At 39.9% G+C, this 17439-nt stretch overlaps 1 protein-coding gene across 2 annotated transcripts in view; it reads right to left on the bottom strand.

Annotated features, from left to right (window-relative positions):
- Positions 1 to 17439, bottom strand: part of RSPRY1 (ring finger and SPRY domain containing 1) — a 49825-nt gene that overhangs the window by 27136 nt on the left and 5250 nt on the right. For both annotated transcript variants that reach the window (XM_047790963.1, XM_047790962.1), the window contains exons 2-5: positions 8200 to 8704; positions 3082 to 3134; positions 2288 to 2400; positions 156 to 282 (exon numbers count right to left, since the gene is read on the bottom strand). In XM_047790963.1, the coding sequence (XP_047646919.1) occupies positions 156 to 282; positions 2288 to 2400; positions 3082 to 3134; positions 8200 to 8549 (643 nt within the window). In that variant the 5' untranslated portion in view covers positions 8550 to 8704. The remainder of the gene's footprint in view (positions 1 to 155; positions 283 to 2287; positions 2401 to 3081; positions 3135 to 8199; positions 8705 to 17439) is intronic.

Genomic DNA, 17439 nt, shown 5'->3' with positions numbered 1-17439 from the left:
CTCAATTTTTCTGGTGCTATGTTTTTGTTTTTTTGCAGTTGTTTTTTTTAGACACTTCTTTCTGGAAAAGTACGTTTGATCAAAGACCTGCAGTTCCATCTTCCCCTAATATCAAAAAACTTAAGATCTTCCTTAGTGAAGCTTCTAAGAGTTACCTGCTAGTTTCTCAGCCAGGCAGCCTAGGACTGCAGATGTGTTCCTGTGTTTGGCAGGATGACCTGAGTCCTGGCAAGCTACTTCTCCATTTAAATTGAGAATTTCAGTCAATTTCTGGAGTGCATCCTAAAAACAAAAATGCACAAGTGGATTTGATAAATATACTACCTAGGTTTTTCCCCAAGGTAATTATTTGACACAAAAGCCATAACCAGATGTTAAATTAACTCAGAATGACCATACAAAAATGATATAATATACCCAAAGGACACCATTATTGATGGGAAATATTATTTGATCAACTTGAAAGTTTTTTACATGGATTGCTAGAGTCCATTTCATTCAAAATGTACCAGTTGTGACAAGTATATGCTACGTACTCTTGAATCATTAAACAGACTAAATCCATTCAAGTGCCAATGTGACTGGTAACAATAGGACCTAGTGATACTGAAGTAAAAAGTTACTTAAAAATTTTTTTCTTTTTGCTTTTTCGGGCCACACCCTCAGCATATGGAAATTCCCAGGCTACGGATCAAGTCAGAGCTACAGCTGTCAGCCTACTCCACAGCCACAGCAATGTAGGATCTGAGCCAGTTCTGCAACCTACACCACAGCACATGGCAACGCCAGCTCCCCGACCCGCTAAGCGAGGCCAGGGATAGAACCCGAATCTTCATGGATGTTAGTCGGATTCACTTCTGCTGAGCCACATGACAGGGACTCCCTTAAAACATTTTTTTTTAATCAATCAAGAATAAATATGGAGTTCCCATCATGGCGCAGTGGAAACAATCCAACTAGGAACCATGAGGTTGTGGGTTCAATTCCTGGCCTTGCTCAGTGGGTTAACGATCCGGTGTTGCCGTGAGCTGTGGTGTAGGTTGCAGACACGGCTCGGATCCCTCGTTGCCATGGCTCTGGCGTAGGCCGGTGGCTACAGCTCCAATTCGACCCCTTGCTTGGGAATCTCCATGTGCCGCAGAAGAGGCCCTAGAAAAGGCAAAAAGACAAAAAAGAAAAAAAAAAAAAAGAAAGACCCTTACTAGGATCTACAAGGATGTGGGTTTGATCCCTGATCTCATTCAGTGGCTTAAGGATCTGGTGTTGCCACAAGCTGTGGCAAAGGTCACAGATGTGGCTAGGATCTGGCGTTGCTGTGGTGGAGGCTGACAGCTGCAGCTCTGATTTGACCTCTAGCCTGGAAATGTCCATACCCCATAGGTGCGGCCCTATAAGGCACATTATAACAGAAACCTCCTATAAACCTAAGCAAAGGTCAATTCATCAGTGGCAAGGCCAAAGACTTTCTCCTCTGTCCATGTTTTTGTGTATTGGGCTCAAATGTCTGGCTTAAACAAATGAAGATGCCAGAATCTAAAATCTCAAGAAAAAGGATTCCAAAGAAATACGCAGGTAAGTCAATGAAAGTTTGATACTTCTGTTTTACATAAGGGATAATGAAGGTTACATCAATCTTTAATATGTTTAAGACTCAAAAGGGTTTTTGATATAATAGTTTTTTTCTCTTAATAGAAAATGTTTAGAAAACTTTTGTTATGAGGAAGTTGTTTAGAGAGAGAGAAGAAAATCAGCTCAGCAAATGAACATTCTCTTCCAGTTTCAAAGACTGCTATTTCAGATATAAAGGCTTCTATTTCTAACATTTTAAAACTTTTAAAGTTTTATAGTAAGCTATTGATAGAAAGAGGATGTTGCAATTCATTAGTAATAAAAAAATAGGTTTAGGAGTTTCTGTTGTGGCTCAGTGGGTTATGGACCTGATGTTGTCTCTGTGAGGATGTGGGTTGGATCCCTGGCCTTACTCAATGGGTTAAGGATCTGGCGTTGCCTCAAGTTGTGGCACAGGTCGCAGAGTGACTTGGAGCTGGTGTTGCCATGGCTGTGGTATAGGCCCGCAACTGCAGCTCCGGTTTGACCACTAGCCTGGACTATGCCACAGGTGCAGCTATAAAAAGGAAAAAAAAGTTTACATAATGAAATTAACATTAAATAAAAGAGACCCAAAATATATAAAGAGGAACTGCATTAATATCAAATGTTCTTTGCGGTCATTCATCCTGTGTTTAAGCATCGATGTCAGTTTCATGAAGGATAAATATTAACTTACTTTAGTGGGCAGTGGACATTCATCTAGTAATAATGTTATAACAGCTGGTCCCAGGGGATCTTCCAATGGAATAACTCTAATTAAAGACTGGACAACGTCCAACCATCCTTCATCTAAGAGCAAATCAAGAAGATTACATGATGGAGCCACTATTTAAAAAATGTGAAAATATATAACTTATAACACAAGATGATTTCACATTAAAATAGAAACACTTTTGGAAAACAGAAACATCCTAGAGCTTCTAAGCAGCTAATATTTGGCATAGACATAGTCATCAATTGCTAGTCATCAAGGTACAGACAAAGAATCCTAACTTACAGGAGTCTAGTGATTTGGGGGTTCCTTTATTTGAAGAAAACTCAAGCTATGTCCTAGGTTCTCAAATTATGGTTAAAGTAGTTTTTAGCATCTTATTTATTACATAGGAGTTAAACAAGATTAAGTTATGTGAAATAGTTGGCTCTATTTTCAGAATGACAATTAAGAAACTGAGGAACAAAATTTATCCTCCTCATTCTGGAAGAGTTATGGTCAAAGATCTGCCAATGCCAAAAATAATTTTATTTTAATTTTAGTGAGATAAAACCATTACTAAAAGGTGCAGCATCTACTCAGGATACAATACAGTGCTTATTAATTATTGCCCTTGTACAGGAAAATTTCCATAGACTAAAGGTTTTTCCTTTGTCATGTGTGTTAAGTATTCTTGAAGTCTATTTTTTTTATCATGGCTGCATTTCTTCATAATCATTAATTAATTAGGAAGTATTTAAAAAAAACTTTAAAAATACCTGTTTCTGCCATTTCGTGCAATGTAATCATTGAATAGGGAGGTTCCTGATCACTGAAAAACAAACATTCAAGAAATCAAACTCGAAGAAATAAGAAATGACAGTTTCAAATAAAAAATCAACCTGGAAGTGTGGAGTTAGAAAGAGAAAGAAGAAATACTCATGAATGAATGTAGAGAAAGAGATGGAGGAGACAACCAGACCTATAATCTATAAGGAAAAATGCACACCGCACACCATATGTGCTCATTTCCGAGGTCACTGCCTGTGATGGCCTGCAAATAAAATGGGCACAAGGGCACATGAAAGGACCACCATGTGGCCATGTGGCCTAAAGTCAAAGGAGAGGACTAAAACTAGAGCCCAGAGCTCACTTTCAGCTTTACCTCTAGAGGTTAATGACAACAGAGATAAGCCAGGGAGACCAATGTCATCTTCCTCATACTTACGTGAAAGCGCCAGGAAGGGAGATGACAATCCCGAATGAGGACATACAGAAGCAAGGGCGTATACAACATCTTCATTTTTAAATATCACTATATGCTTAACTTCACCAAATGGTGTTAGAAGAAAAAGCAACCAAACTTAATCAAGGAGATATTTAATCTTCTACTTGCTGTTCTAAAATGGCATGTTTCCCTTATCAGTGGATTTTCAAACTGTGATCTCAGGAATCCTAAGGAGGTGCTTTAGGGGAACTTTATTTGTTTGCATATTATAGCTCTCTGTTTTACTATTTAAAAAAAATCATTAGGAGTTCCCGTCATGGCTCAGCAGAAATGAGGATGCAGGTTCGATCTCTGGCCTCACTCAGTAGGTTAAGGATCTGGTGCTGCCCTGAGCTGTGGTGTAGGTCACAGATGTGGCTTGGATCCCACATTGCTACGGCTGTGGTGTAGGCCAGCGGCTACAGCTCATATTTGACCTCCATGTGCCATGGGTGCGGCCCTAAAAAGACGACAACAACAAAAAAAGTTGTTTAATCCTTAGAAAAGCCTTGAATATGGGATTTACTAAGTTCATTTCAGATATTCATTAGGTGTGTTTGACACTTCATAATACAGGACAATTTTTATGTAAAAGAATTGTTTTAAATGATACAACTGATACAAACATTGCTTTGAGGCAATCTGACAATAATGAAATCAAGGATGCATATACTCAACAATGCTAGAAAAATTATTACACAGGTGCATTTGAGGATATTAGCTACAGTGTTATTTGGAGGAACAAAAATTTAGAAGCAGTCATTTGAACCAAAAAACAAAAGAAAATTTAGAAGTAGTAATTTAAGTGACCATCACCAGATTATAGGATAAGAAAAGAGAGTACTTTTGAACATACAAAGGCATACTCTGCAGCAGTCAGAAGCAGTGGTAGCTTTAGCAACACACATCTCAAACATAATGCTGAGAGATGTTAAAACCAAAAAGACTTACCTAACTGTTACGTAAATTAAAGAAAATCACATGTTATATATGTACATAAAACAATGTACATATATAAACTTCCTATATAGACATAAACCAGTATGTGTCAGGGAGATTGGAAGAATATATCTTAAATTCCCTAGAATGGTCACCCAGTGATATTTGGAGGTGGATGATAAAGAGCACAATGGGATGAGCGAAGAAGGAAAAATCATAAGACAAGGTCAGTGACCAATAATGAATAGGAGCACCTACCTAAACTCCATACAGACACACTTAAAGGACACCCACATCTTTACACTCAAAAACCAAAATTCTTTGTGGAACAGAAATTGAGCAGAAACTTCTGGTGGGAGGCAAAAGTTAAAGCCGTAAGACTACTGGCTTCTAGGTAGGGAACTAGACAGAGGTGACTAACAGCTTTATGTCTGCAAGGTGGGTAATAGGGACCAAAACTCCACTTGTGCAAGGGATGGAGCACATTCACCGAGTAAAACTGGGGTGGGGTTCCCCTCTCAGTGAAAGGAACTGAAAGAGTTATGAATGATAACCTGAGCTGCAACTGGTATAATGCTGCAAGTCTCCAGTGACAGAAAAAGGCAGAGAAAGCCATGTAGCAAGAGCTGGGCTTCCCACAGTGGGATGGAAACTCAGAACCACTGCTTTTAGGTTCAGTTGTAGACTGAAGGTCTCTGGGATGGAGACAACAAAAGGGTCAGACAGCAGGGGAGAAATAGACAGAGAGAACATGCACACACGTGCATGCGCATGTGCACGCACACACACACACACACACACACACACACACACACAAAGGAAAAAAATTTCCATCAAGAGAAGCCTGCAGGAGTTCCCATTGTGGCTCAGTGTATTAAGGACCCAACGTCATCTCTATAAGGATGGGGGTTTGACCCCTGGCCTTGCTCAGTAAGTTAGGGATCCGGTATAGCCATAAGCTGTGGCATGGGTCACAGGTGTGGCTTGGATCTGTTGTTTCTCCAATTTGATCCTTGGCCCACAAACTTGCATATGCAAACAAACAAACAAAAAAGAGGAGCCCACAAATTGCAATTCCAAAGCCATGAGAATAGCTAACATTAATGCCATTAACAATCTGAGGATACAAATTACAAATACTTGAGCTTCAAAATGATTTAAAAATAAGTATAGTTCTATACCAACTCTCTCACTATGGCATTAGGAACTGTGCTGTCCTCTCAAATCAAGGTCATTCTCTCCTAAGTAACAGAGACAGAACAATAAATACAGATCATTTTATAATTGTGATATCTCTGTATATCCTTTTACATACTTTCTCATTAAGACCATCTCTCCCGTCTTTCATGTTTAAACAGCCTCATAAATTTTATAGGTTAAGAGATTCTTCTCTTTAGCAGTTTCTAAAAAAGCAAACAAACTGGAGCTCCCATCGTGGCGAAATGAATCCAACTAGGAACCATGAGGTTGCAGGTTCGATTCCTGGCTCCGACCAGTGGGTTAAGGATCTGGTATTGCTGTGAGCTGTGGTGTAGATTGCCGACACGGCTCTGATCTGGATCTGGTGATGCTGTGGGCTGTGGCGTAGAAAAGCAGCAACAGCTCTGATTAGACCCCTAGCCTGGGAACCTCCATATGCTGCGCATGTGGCCCTAAAAAGACAAAAGATTAAAAAAAAAAAAAAGAAAACTACATAACTATGTTTATAAACTGTCTAAATCCTGTTTTGCCATTATATTCTCTAACATGCCCCTTCACACTTGCTCTGTATCTGCTTATTTTTCCACTCTCAGAAGTGGAAATTCAGCACAAACAAGTGTAAGGTAAAAGTTATCCTATAATTCGAACGCATGCTACTTGCCTCACATAAGTGGATTATGTGTTTTATCAACAAATTTATTTATAATATGCAATATTTTCCTGAAGCTTGGAAATAAAGCTCCTACCTTGCCCCCTTCCTCCTCCCTTAATCACCGTTTTAAAAAATACAGCAAAGTTTACTCTATACCTGTTTTTTCAAAGGCCTTAAATAACACTGCTGTTCTTCCTTATTTGAGAAGAACAACTTTTCATTACAATTTCACAGTATGTTTGCTATGTCACCATGAAGAAACTTTATATAACAGCTTCTGGACCCTTGCTTGAGTTTGGGGGATATGAATGGCATAGATTTATACTCAATAGTTATTTCCTACAAACTACATTAAATTATTCAAATCCCAGAACTACTTGAAAGGCTTCTCAACTGGTTATGGAGAATACTTAACATTTCCCCAGCATGTTCTATAGCAGCAAGAAAAATGTGCAAAGTAAGGGTTCCTGCTGTGGCACAGTGGGTCAAGGATCTGACTGCAGCAGCTTGGGTCACTGTGTAGGTGCAGTGCGGGTTTGATCCCTAACCCCATGCAGAGGGTTAAGGGTCTGGCATTTCCACAGCTGTGGCTTAGGTCACAGCTATGCCTCAGATTCAATCCCTTGCTTGGGAACTTCCATATGCTGTGCATGTGGACAAAAAGAAAAAGTGCAAAATAAATTTATTTATTTATTTACTTTGGCCCCACCTGTGGCATGTGGCCCAGGATCGAATCTGTGCCACAGTAGTTACAAAGCCAGAGTCTTAACCACTAGGCTGCCAGGGAACTCCTAAATTTATTTTTATGAAGAAAAAAAAAAACCTCAGAATAATATGCACAGATATACTTTGTACTATTTTTGAGAAACTAAACAAAATTAGGTTTTTATAAATGTGATTATCAAATATTTAGATAAATATATTAGCAGAGTCTAAAGGAAAAAGAACCTAGATATAACTTTTTAAAAATACTATCATCTATTGAGCAGTTGTTATGCACAAGGTACCACACTAGAGGCTTTATATATATTATCTCATGATAATCCTTGTATGAAAAGTATTATTCTCCTTTTATACATCTGAGGAATCTGAGACTTAAAGAAGTTATTTACCCAGTGTCATATAGCTAGGCCAGAAGAGGCTGGGCCAGAATTTCAACCTCAGTCCACCAGGGACCTAAAACTTATTTCTAAATACTATGCTATACAGTTAAAATATTTTCTCAACTTGAACAATGCCCTTTATTTCACTGTTATTCAATCTAGGATTTTGTACCTAGACAAAACAAGGGGAAAAACAAAACAGGTACAGGTGTGTCCTGTAGTTTCGTCTGATTTGTAAGCTTCCCAAATGGATCTAAGAGAGCCAACTACGGAATACAAAAGGGAGGTGGATGAAAACTATCCATGACTCACGCCTCTCAACTGCCAACGGAAGTTTCGTACAACCATGATCTTGGTAAGACAACTCATCTTGAACCTCTGTTCAGTGGAGCAGATAGTCAAACAGGATAAGAATGAGTCTTCATGAAAACATTTCCTACTGGAGCTTCAACACAAACTCACCCCATACTTACTATATTCTCTAATAAAGATCACAGCTTAATTAGTGTTTTCTGCTACAAAAATGTTTAGATGTTTCCAGATTGGAGTAGATGTGAAAACATCAAACCTTATAATTTACTCTGCCATCAGAGGAGAAATAACATATTCTCCCTTGCCCTATGAGCAATGAGGCTGGGTGGATATATATCCTAATGAAAGGAAGGAGTCCAAAAGTTACGGTTCCTGACAGAAGACTTTTCATTTGATAGGAGGTGACTGGGAGTCAGATACTTACTTATCTACAAGAGTCCGTATGACTGCTAGTGTGTCCAGCACTAGCCCGTCCACATTTTGTTTCTTTCTCCTTGGCTCATGAGGTCCTCGGCCCCTCCTTGGTGGCCGAACAGGGTCCCGGGGTTGGTTCCTTGTGTCAGCAGTGGGTACTGCACTGTTCTCAGCCTGCTGCTGCTGGGTGTCAACAGCGTCTTCTGCCCCACTGTCATCTCGGCAGATACAGGAGTTACCCATGGTTGCAGTGGCACCTCTAGTCCCCAAGAAATGAGCTATGTGCTCCTCAAGAGTCAGCAGCAGACCCTGGCCAAGGCTTCTGCTCACTAAGAACACGGCCCAACCAAAGACAATCATTTAGATAGTTTTCAGTTTTCCAAGTACTGTTTTCATAATTGGAAGCTGAGGAACTTGCATCCTATTTGTTTTTAACAACTGAATGCTGAAGAAAGTTGCAGAGTTGATCTCCAACATTATCAGTTACAGGGAATCCTAGTCATCCAGTGGCAGTTCTAAAAGAAAAAGAGATAGAAAAGGAAAATGAATCAAAGATTCTTGGCTACTCAAATACTCAAAACTTTCCTAGTTTGAGTTTATAGACATTAGGATTACAACAAAGAATCATCTTTGGTTATTTTTTATAGGTTTCCAACATAAAGCGGTGTTTTTGCATAAGAGAATTAACAACTAGTGATTCCTTTGTATCATTATACTATAAAGCCGACTGTTAAAACATCCTCTAAACCACAGGAGTTACTACCGATTTTTTAAAAAAGCATATGCATGCTTCTATCTATACAGAAATACATTAGACAAATGTATGCAACTGTTTTAAGGGGTCCTTTTGTGGATTAAAAAAAATATAATTTCTCTCTCTCTTTTTTTTTTAAGGGCTATACCCCCAGGATATGGAGGTTCCCAGGCTAGGGGTTGAATCGGAGCTATAGCTGCTGGCCTATGCCACAGCCACAGCCACATCAGATCCGAGCCGCGTCTGTGGCCTACACCACAGCTCAGGGCAATGCCATGATCTTTAATCCACTGCGCGAGGCTAGGGATTGAACCTGCCTCCTCATGGATATTAGTCAGATTATTTTCCTCTGAGCCATGATGGGAACTCCAAATTTCTCCTTTCTTAATTTGTGTATGAGAAAATTTAATGTTTCATATAAAATAATTACAATGCTTGTTGTTTAAAAAAAGTTGTGATATAAATGTGATAGCATCCATTTGATAACAAGAATAAAAAAATTATTATGAGTGTTCCATTTAAATTATCCAAACTGCACAGATTTCCATTTGGAGGTCTTCTTGAGAATTTACACAAAACCATACAAGTAGTAACAAAGTTTTTCTGTTATGTAAGCAAAACTCTGTTTGGGGGAAGGTAAATATACATCTCAAGGTTACATTTTCACAATGATAAGTTTGGTGCACGTCTGCTACAAAGTTAAGAATAGGGATGCCCCAATGATCTTTGTCTGAAAATACTCACTAAGCACTTTGTACCAGGAGCCAGGCTGGCACAGGGAGAATAAAGATGAACAAAATACAGTCCCCACCCTCCAGGGTGTTTTTATGGCATGCTTACCATAAAAACAAACAAACAAAAACCTGATGTTAGAATCAGCTCTTCATTAATCTGAGAAAATGTGGATAGCTCTAACAAACCTATCAGGAGACTAACAAGGGGGCTGGTGGCATAAAGCAAAAAAAAATGTTGAGACCTGAAGACTAGGACCCATAAGGACACAAATGGACACATAAGGAGTAGAGGTTGCTGTGTAGTCTCTATTCAACATTTGGCTTTTTACAATTAAGTCCTCATGTACTGAGCACCGGCTTGAGAATAAACAGAAAAATTATTTTGGATAGATTCAAGACAAATTCTTTTAAAAATTGGCCCAGTTTAATTTCTGCTCACGAGGGAAAACAGAAGGAAAATATAGATGAAAGTCTCTCTATGTCTTTATATATACATAAAATACATAAAATATTTCATCTTACCTGTATGTAGACAGGGGAAGGGACAGGGGACAGGAGGGGTAGGAGGGAGGAGAGGGAACAGATACATATGATCTCCCTCCAGACTACCAAGACAGCAGTGGATGAGCCCTCTGGTGTTCCTGGCCCCCCAAAACACTCAGGCTGTCTTCAAAATTTGGAGGTTAGACTTTAAAGGATGTGACTGAAGTATAGCTAGGAACATGATGCAAAGATTCAGATGAAAATAGACTTTTAAAAGAAAATACATTCTAAACCAGCAAAGAGTAGAAGTAATACCATACCGTTCCCATCAATGCAGGGATCAGAGAATATAATTCCCTTCAGAGGGTAGATAACCAAGAGATTTCAATACTTAAAAGGAGACAGAAATCAGAAATAACCTTTTTTTTTTTGTCTTTTATGGCCATACCTGTGGCATATGGGGGTCATATCAGAGCTGTAGCCACCCGCCTACGCCAGAGCCACAGCAACGCAGAATCCGAGCCGCACCTGCGACCGACACCACAGCTCACAGCAACACCGGATCCTTAACCCAGTGAGCAAGGCCAGGGATCAAACCTGCATCCTCATGGATGCTAGTCGGGTTTGTTAGCCACTGAGCCATGACGGGAATTCCAGAAACAACTCTTTTAAAGTGTCCCTGGTTAAGTTTCTATTGATTTTATAAGTTATACTGGTTTCTGAAAAAGACCAAAAAGCTACATTTAAAAAATGATGTTTCGGGAGTTCCCACAGTGGGTTAAAAACCTGACTGCAGTGGCTCAGGTCACTGCAGAAGTGTGGGTTTGATTCCCAGCCTGATATAGTGGGTTAAAGGATCTGGTTTTAGAGTTCTTCCTGTGGCACAATGGGATCAGTGGTGTCTTGGGAGCACTGGGATGCAGGTTCAATTCCCAGGCCAGCACAGCAGGTTAAGGATCTGGCATTGCCACAGCTGCAGCTTAGGTCACAACTGCGGCTCAGATTTGATCCCTGGCTAGGGAATTCCACATGCCATGGGACAGTCAAAAAAAAAAAAAGAAAACAAAAAAAACTGCGGCTCAGACTTAGTACCTGGCCCGGGAACTTCCCTATGTCGTGGTGTGGCCATAAAATTAAAAAAAAAAGAAAAAAAAGAATGATGCTTTGGACCTTCTCACAGAAAGTTCACACAGAAGGCACTGTTGGAACAATCTGGATAAAAGGTAAGAATCCAGGGTTTTCTGGCAGGGCTACCACTGGGCAGTACCCTAGCTAATATACCACTGGAGCACTTCCTTGAAATCTTAAATTATTACATTTAAAAATTTTCATCCATTGATTTTAAAAATAAAAAGTGAATATATGTTTAAGACTTATTAAATGCTGCAAAAATCTTCTGCTCTTCTCCGAAAGGCTTTCTTCATAGCCCGTTCCCTTCCCAGAAGTAACCTCTGCTAAAAGCTTCATGAATCTGTTTGCACACCTATTATGATGTACTTACAAACTGTTTTTTCTTTAAAAACAGTTCCCGTTCCCGTTGTGGCACAGAAGAAACAAATCTGACTAGTATCCATGAGGATGTGGGTTTGATCCCTGGCCTGGCTCAGTGAGTCGGGGATCTGGCATTGCCATGAGCTATGGTATAGGTCACAGATGTGGCTTGGATCCTGCGTTGCTGTGCCTGTGGTGTGGGCCAGCAGGTGTAGCTCCGATCCAACCCCTGGCCTGGGAGTATCCATATGCCACGGGTGTGGCCCTAAAACAAAACGAATCAAACAAAACAAACTTAATTAGGATTTTGCCATTATTGTTCTACCATTTTCTTTTTTTCCCACAACAGCACATCTGTCTACATCAGTATGTACAAAACTACCTCATCTCATTTAAGGTTGTAAAGAGGAGTTCCACGGTGGTACAGTGGGTTAAGAATCTGACTGTAGTGGCTCAAGTCACTGTGGAGGGGCAGGTTTGATCCCTGGCAGTGGGTTAAAGGATCTGGCATTGCCACAGTTGTGGTTTGGATTCAACCCCTGGCAGCAAAATTCTATAGGCTGTGGGTGGGGCCATTTAAAAAAAAGTTGAATAGAAACCCAGATTCAGGATTATCATAGTTTCTTAACTATTGTGTTGTAAAATCTGTGGCTCAGTCTAGTCCAGGATTTGACAGAAGGGAAATTCTTTGAGAATGAAGGCTACATCTCCTGGGAAGGTGCTCTTTCACTCCAAGCATCAATGGTAGCAGAGCAGAAGGGAATGCCAATGCCACTGGCTTCTTGAAAGCTCTAGAACCTTTCCATGCCTTTCCAGGCAATCTGTATGGAAACTGGGATGGACATGATATGCAAATAGTAGATTCAGTCCAACCCAACAGTTAAACTGGGGAAGGCATACCTGAGGAAGGGAAACCAATCAGGTACTAAAAATAACTGGCACTGATTTGAAGGTGTCAAGATGAGGTTAGGTAGTAGAAATTAAAGCCCTGAAGGGGGGATGACAAGGGATCCTAAAAAGTTACAGTTTAATGCTAACATTTATAAAACTATATCTAATGATTAATAATGTTGGGAGTGATTGTGAGGCAAGCAGTGGGTTAGAAAGACATTGAAAATCAGTGGAAAAGTTATTTGTTATTGACTATACATGTAGGGGGAATGGGATTCATACGCTATATTTGAAAATCCCAAATGGATAAATTTTTTTTTTTTTTGCTTTTTAGGTTTGCACACACAGCATATGGAAGTTCCCAGGCTAGGGGTCTAATTGGAGCTACAGCTGCTGGCCCATACCACAGCTCATGGCAATGCCAGATCCTCAACCCAGGACAGGGACTGAATCTGCACCAAAGCCGTGACCCCAGATGTGGCAGTGACAACACCAGACTCTTAACCCGCCTTGCCACAAGAGAACTCCTATCCAAATTATTATTTAGGGCCACAACCATTGCATATGGAGGTCCCCAAGTTAGGGGTCAAATTGGAGCTACAGCTGCCAGGGTATGCCAGGGCCACAACAATGCCAGATACGAGGGGCATCTGCGAGCTACACCACAGCTCAGGGCAACACTGGATCTTTAACCCACTGAGCGAGGCCAGGGATCAAACCCGAATACTATCGGATTCATTTCTGCTGTACCACAACATGAATTCCCAATCCAAATTATTTTTGCTAAAACTTATTTAGACTGAAAATAGAATGATTAAATCTATGCAGATTTCCATTTAGTACATCAAAACAAATGGCAGATATCCAATAATATACGTATTTCTAAAAATCTGACTAAATTTGGAGATGAGAAGAACTAAATGTGGTGGCTTGTTGGTTTTCTTCTTCCAAATTGAACTCAAGTATAATTCAGGTCAATTTCTTCCAAAAGAGTTATTTTCCTTATATGACCCAAGAAATGATGTCAACTATAAAATTTGTCAGAGAATAAAGCTTTTCAATATTTTTTGTTTGTTTGTTGTTTCTTTTTTGCCATTTGTCTTTTTAGGGATATGGAGGCATATGGAGGTTCCTAGGCTAGGGGTCGAATCGGAGTTGTAGCCACTGGCCTACACCACAGCCACAGCAACGCGGGATCTGAGCTGCATCATCGACCTACACCACAGTCCAGGGCAATGCTGGGTCCTTAACCTGCTGAGCGAGGCCAGAGATCGAACCCACATCCTCATGGATGCTAGTCAGGTTTGTTAACCACAGAGCCACGACGGGAACTCCCACGTTTTTCAATATTTTAAAACCAAAGATTTTTGGGGTTTCCTGCTAGCGTAGCAGGTTAAGGATCTGGTGCCATCACTGCTGTGGCTCAGCTCACTATTGCAGCAGGGGTTTGATTCCTGGCCCAGGAACTTCCACATGCAGCAGACACAGCCAAAAAAAAAAAAAAGGATAAAACCAAAGACTTTCTTTTTGAAGGACCAGCAGGCAAATCAGGTGCAAAAAAGTTAATTAGGTGGGAGAAACCCTGAGAAATTTCAAAGGAAAGACTATGAAACATACAAGGAAGAAATAAGAGCTGTTATCTTTAAATTTGTTCTGAAATGTGCACACAGAGTGCTTTGGGGGTTATAGATAAAAACAGGACAAATAAATGAACAAAGTATATGAGCTTTCAGATTTCCTCACCACTAAAAAAAATGTACAGTTTTTCATTTGGAAATGGCTGTCATTCATGATACTTCTCAGAGAATAAATTGTGAACACTTTAACCAAAAGACTAGGTGGTGAAGCTAAACAATTACACTTTAGACAGCTCTGTTTTATCTCGTTCCAAAAAGCATTATGTGGCCCACTTTCTATGGACTATTGTTTTAAGACACTAACACTCAGCCTACAGATCTTATACAGGATGCCAGTGGCCACCTACAATACAAGGGACCGGCTTTGCAGTCTGACAGTTTAGGTGCAGGTCCCAGTCCTGCAATATTTACAGCTATGCATTCTAATTACCCTGACTATTGACACATTTTAAAACATAGAGTAGTAGTAGTTCTTACACCTCACAGTAGCACTGTGAGGATTAAATAGAATAGTATGTGTAAAACATGTGGCACAGTGCCCAACACTTAAATTGGATCCAAAAATGTAAGATGTTATAAAAAGAGCACATAACTAATCAGAATAATTAAATAACCTGGGAGGTAGGGGCTCTGGAATAAAAACTGTCCTAATTAAGAGTACTAAGAAAACCAATGAAATTATCTTCTGTAAAACTCACGTACCCTGTACTAAAATAATTTTTATTTATCCAGACTTTAGACAAAGAACCTTGGAAAAAATTGTAGTTTAATCCCAAAGGTGATGGCCATTAGGCTCACTTAGGTTCTTCTTAAAACACAAATTCCTGATTCTGTTCCAAATAACCAGCAACAGAATTCCTAGGATCTGGCCCAAGCAAGTATCTCCCTAAAAGCTCCCCAGGTAATTCTGATAGTGGCCAGGTCTGGAAACACTGTGCTACAGAACACAGAACCGGGCACAGTAGGCAGGACCTAATGACTGAATGAAGGGATACATCAAAACACTAAAGGGTGATTCTTCTGGGGTCTAAAAAGTTAACCTCCTTTTCTAGAAAAATGAATTGAGACTGCGTTTGAACACAGTCTTTTGGAGAGGTCAGCCAAAACAATCGTCAGAATATAGTTACATCCATTAACGACTACGCACAGCACATACCAACACAATGAGTAAAACAGCTCCCTATGTTTCCCACCAGATCCACCCTATGAAATATCACACTGAACTTATATGGTACCCGGCTTACATGTAATGTTATCTAAGAGTTGACAGACTGAATGGAATGGAAAATGAGTAAGTCTAGAGATATGCAAAGGTGACACATTTGTAATACCTACCTATTTCACTTTAACTTTGAAGACTACTTAGCAACAGATGGTCAAGTCAGTTTTGAAACCATAAAAAAAATTAAAAAGCTAGTCACATTATTTAAATATATACAACAATCAGATTTGTGGCTCTGGCAATCATCAACTGATTTTATGATACCACGGGATGTCACTGCTTAGTAGAAATACTTTTATTACCATCTAAATGGTAATGCTTACAATATTCATAGCCATTTTGCTGCAAAAGCATAATTATAATCAAACATTTCCTTTGCAGACCTACTTCTCTGAAGTGTGGTATTATTTATCTTGATCCTTCCCCTCTGAATAATCTCCTCTTAACAAATGGTCCAGGAATCAGCGATTCATCTCTTCAAATATTTGCTTGCATTCAATCAGAATACAGCCCAGTGACATTAAGAACACTTTTCTCTGAAAATAAGACTTCAGAACTACACTGCCAAGGAAGGAGAGGCTGGTTAAATGAATGACCATAGGAAGAACCAAACTGTGGGCATGAAATTGCTGCTGCTGTCATCTTCACCTCATTCCAAAATAGTGTTACAGGATGCAACACTTTCTACAATTCACTCTCCACCCTCAAAAGCTATATCATCTAGCATGAACGATAATGATATATAACACACTAGAAATTTTAATCATTTTCCCCCCTTAGAAAATGTTTGCAATTTTTTCCTAAGACATTGGATGTATCACAAATGATAGCTTCTAGTGTCATGTTAATTATGTCCCTCCAACATGTTATTGTGAAAAATTTCAAACATATAGCACAGCTGAATTTTATAGTGAACACCTGTACACCTACCACCTAGACTCTACCATGTACATATTACTATACTTGTTTTATCCCATTTCTTTTTTTTTTTTTTTGTCTTTTTGTCTTTTTAGGGCCGCACTCACAGCAGAGGTTCCCAGGCTTGGGGTTAAATTGGAGCTGCTGCCGCCGGCCTACGCCACAGCAACACCAGATCCGAGCCTCATCTGCAACCTACACCACAGTTCACAGCAATGCCAGATCCTTAACCCACTGAGCAAGGCCAGGGATCGAACCCACCACCTCATGGTTCCTAGTCAGATTCGTTTCCGCTGTGCCACAACAGGAACTCCACTTTATCACATTTCTACACATCTCTATCTGTCATCAACCCACTTCTTTTGGATGTATTTCATCAGTATACATCCTAATAATGACTCCCCTAAATAATTCAGCATGCATATCACCAACTGGACTTCGATGTCTTCTGAGGTTGAATTTATACATAATAAAAAATACAAGTCTTAAGCATGTATTTGCTAAACTTTGTCTAGTGCTAACACCTGTATAAATCTAACCCTACCAAGATAGGGAACCTTACCCAGAAATACATTTGCTTTTAAAATACCTTGTAGGACACCCCAAAGACCACAATTTTCTTGTGTTTAAATGGGGAAAACTTGAGAAGTTCCTGTCATGGCTCAGCAGTAATGAATCTGACTAGTATTTATGAGGATGCAGGTTTGATCCCTGGCCTTGCTAAGTGGGTTAAGGATCCAGTGTTGCCGTGAGCTGTGGCATGGGTTGTAGCTGCAGCTCAGATCCTGAGTTGCTGTGGCTGTGGCTTAGGGCAGGGGCTACAGCTTCTACTGGACCCCTAGCCTGGGGCCCTAAAAAGAAAAAAAAGAAAAAGAAAAAGGGGGGGAAAAAAGACTATACTTGCCAGTTGAAACAAAAACCATCTAAAGACATTTTCTTTTAACAAGATCATTTTTGTCTCTAGACTCTAAAAGTATCTGACATTCAGGGGGAAGAGAAGGGGAAGACTGTGAAATATTTGGTTGGAATTTCACTTTTCCCCCCAAAAGAAAGGCAGCTCTGATAAGATTTTCACATATCACCCAGGTGTCCAAAACCATCTCTCTGCAGTGGGACTGGG

The sequence above is a fragment of the Phacochoerus africanus genome, chromosome 8, assembly GCF_016906955.1.
Source record: "Phacochoerus africanus isolate WHEZ1 chromosome 8, ROS_Pafr_v1, whole genome shotgun sequence".
NCBI classification, from domain to species: domain Eukaryota; kingdom Metazoa; phylum Chordata; class Mammalia; order Artiodactyla; family Suidae; genus Phacochoerus; species Phacochoerus africanus.
This window is presented reverse-complemented; position numbering and strand designations above follow the sequence as displayed.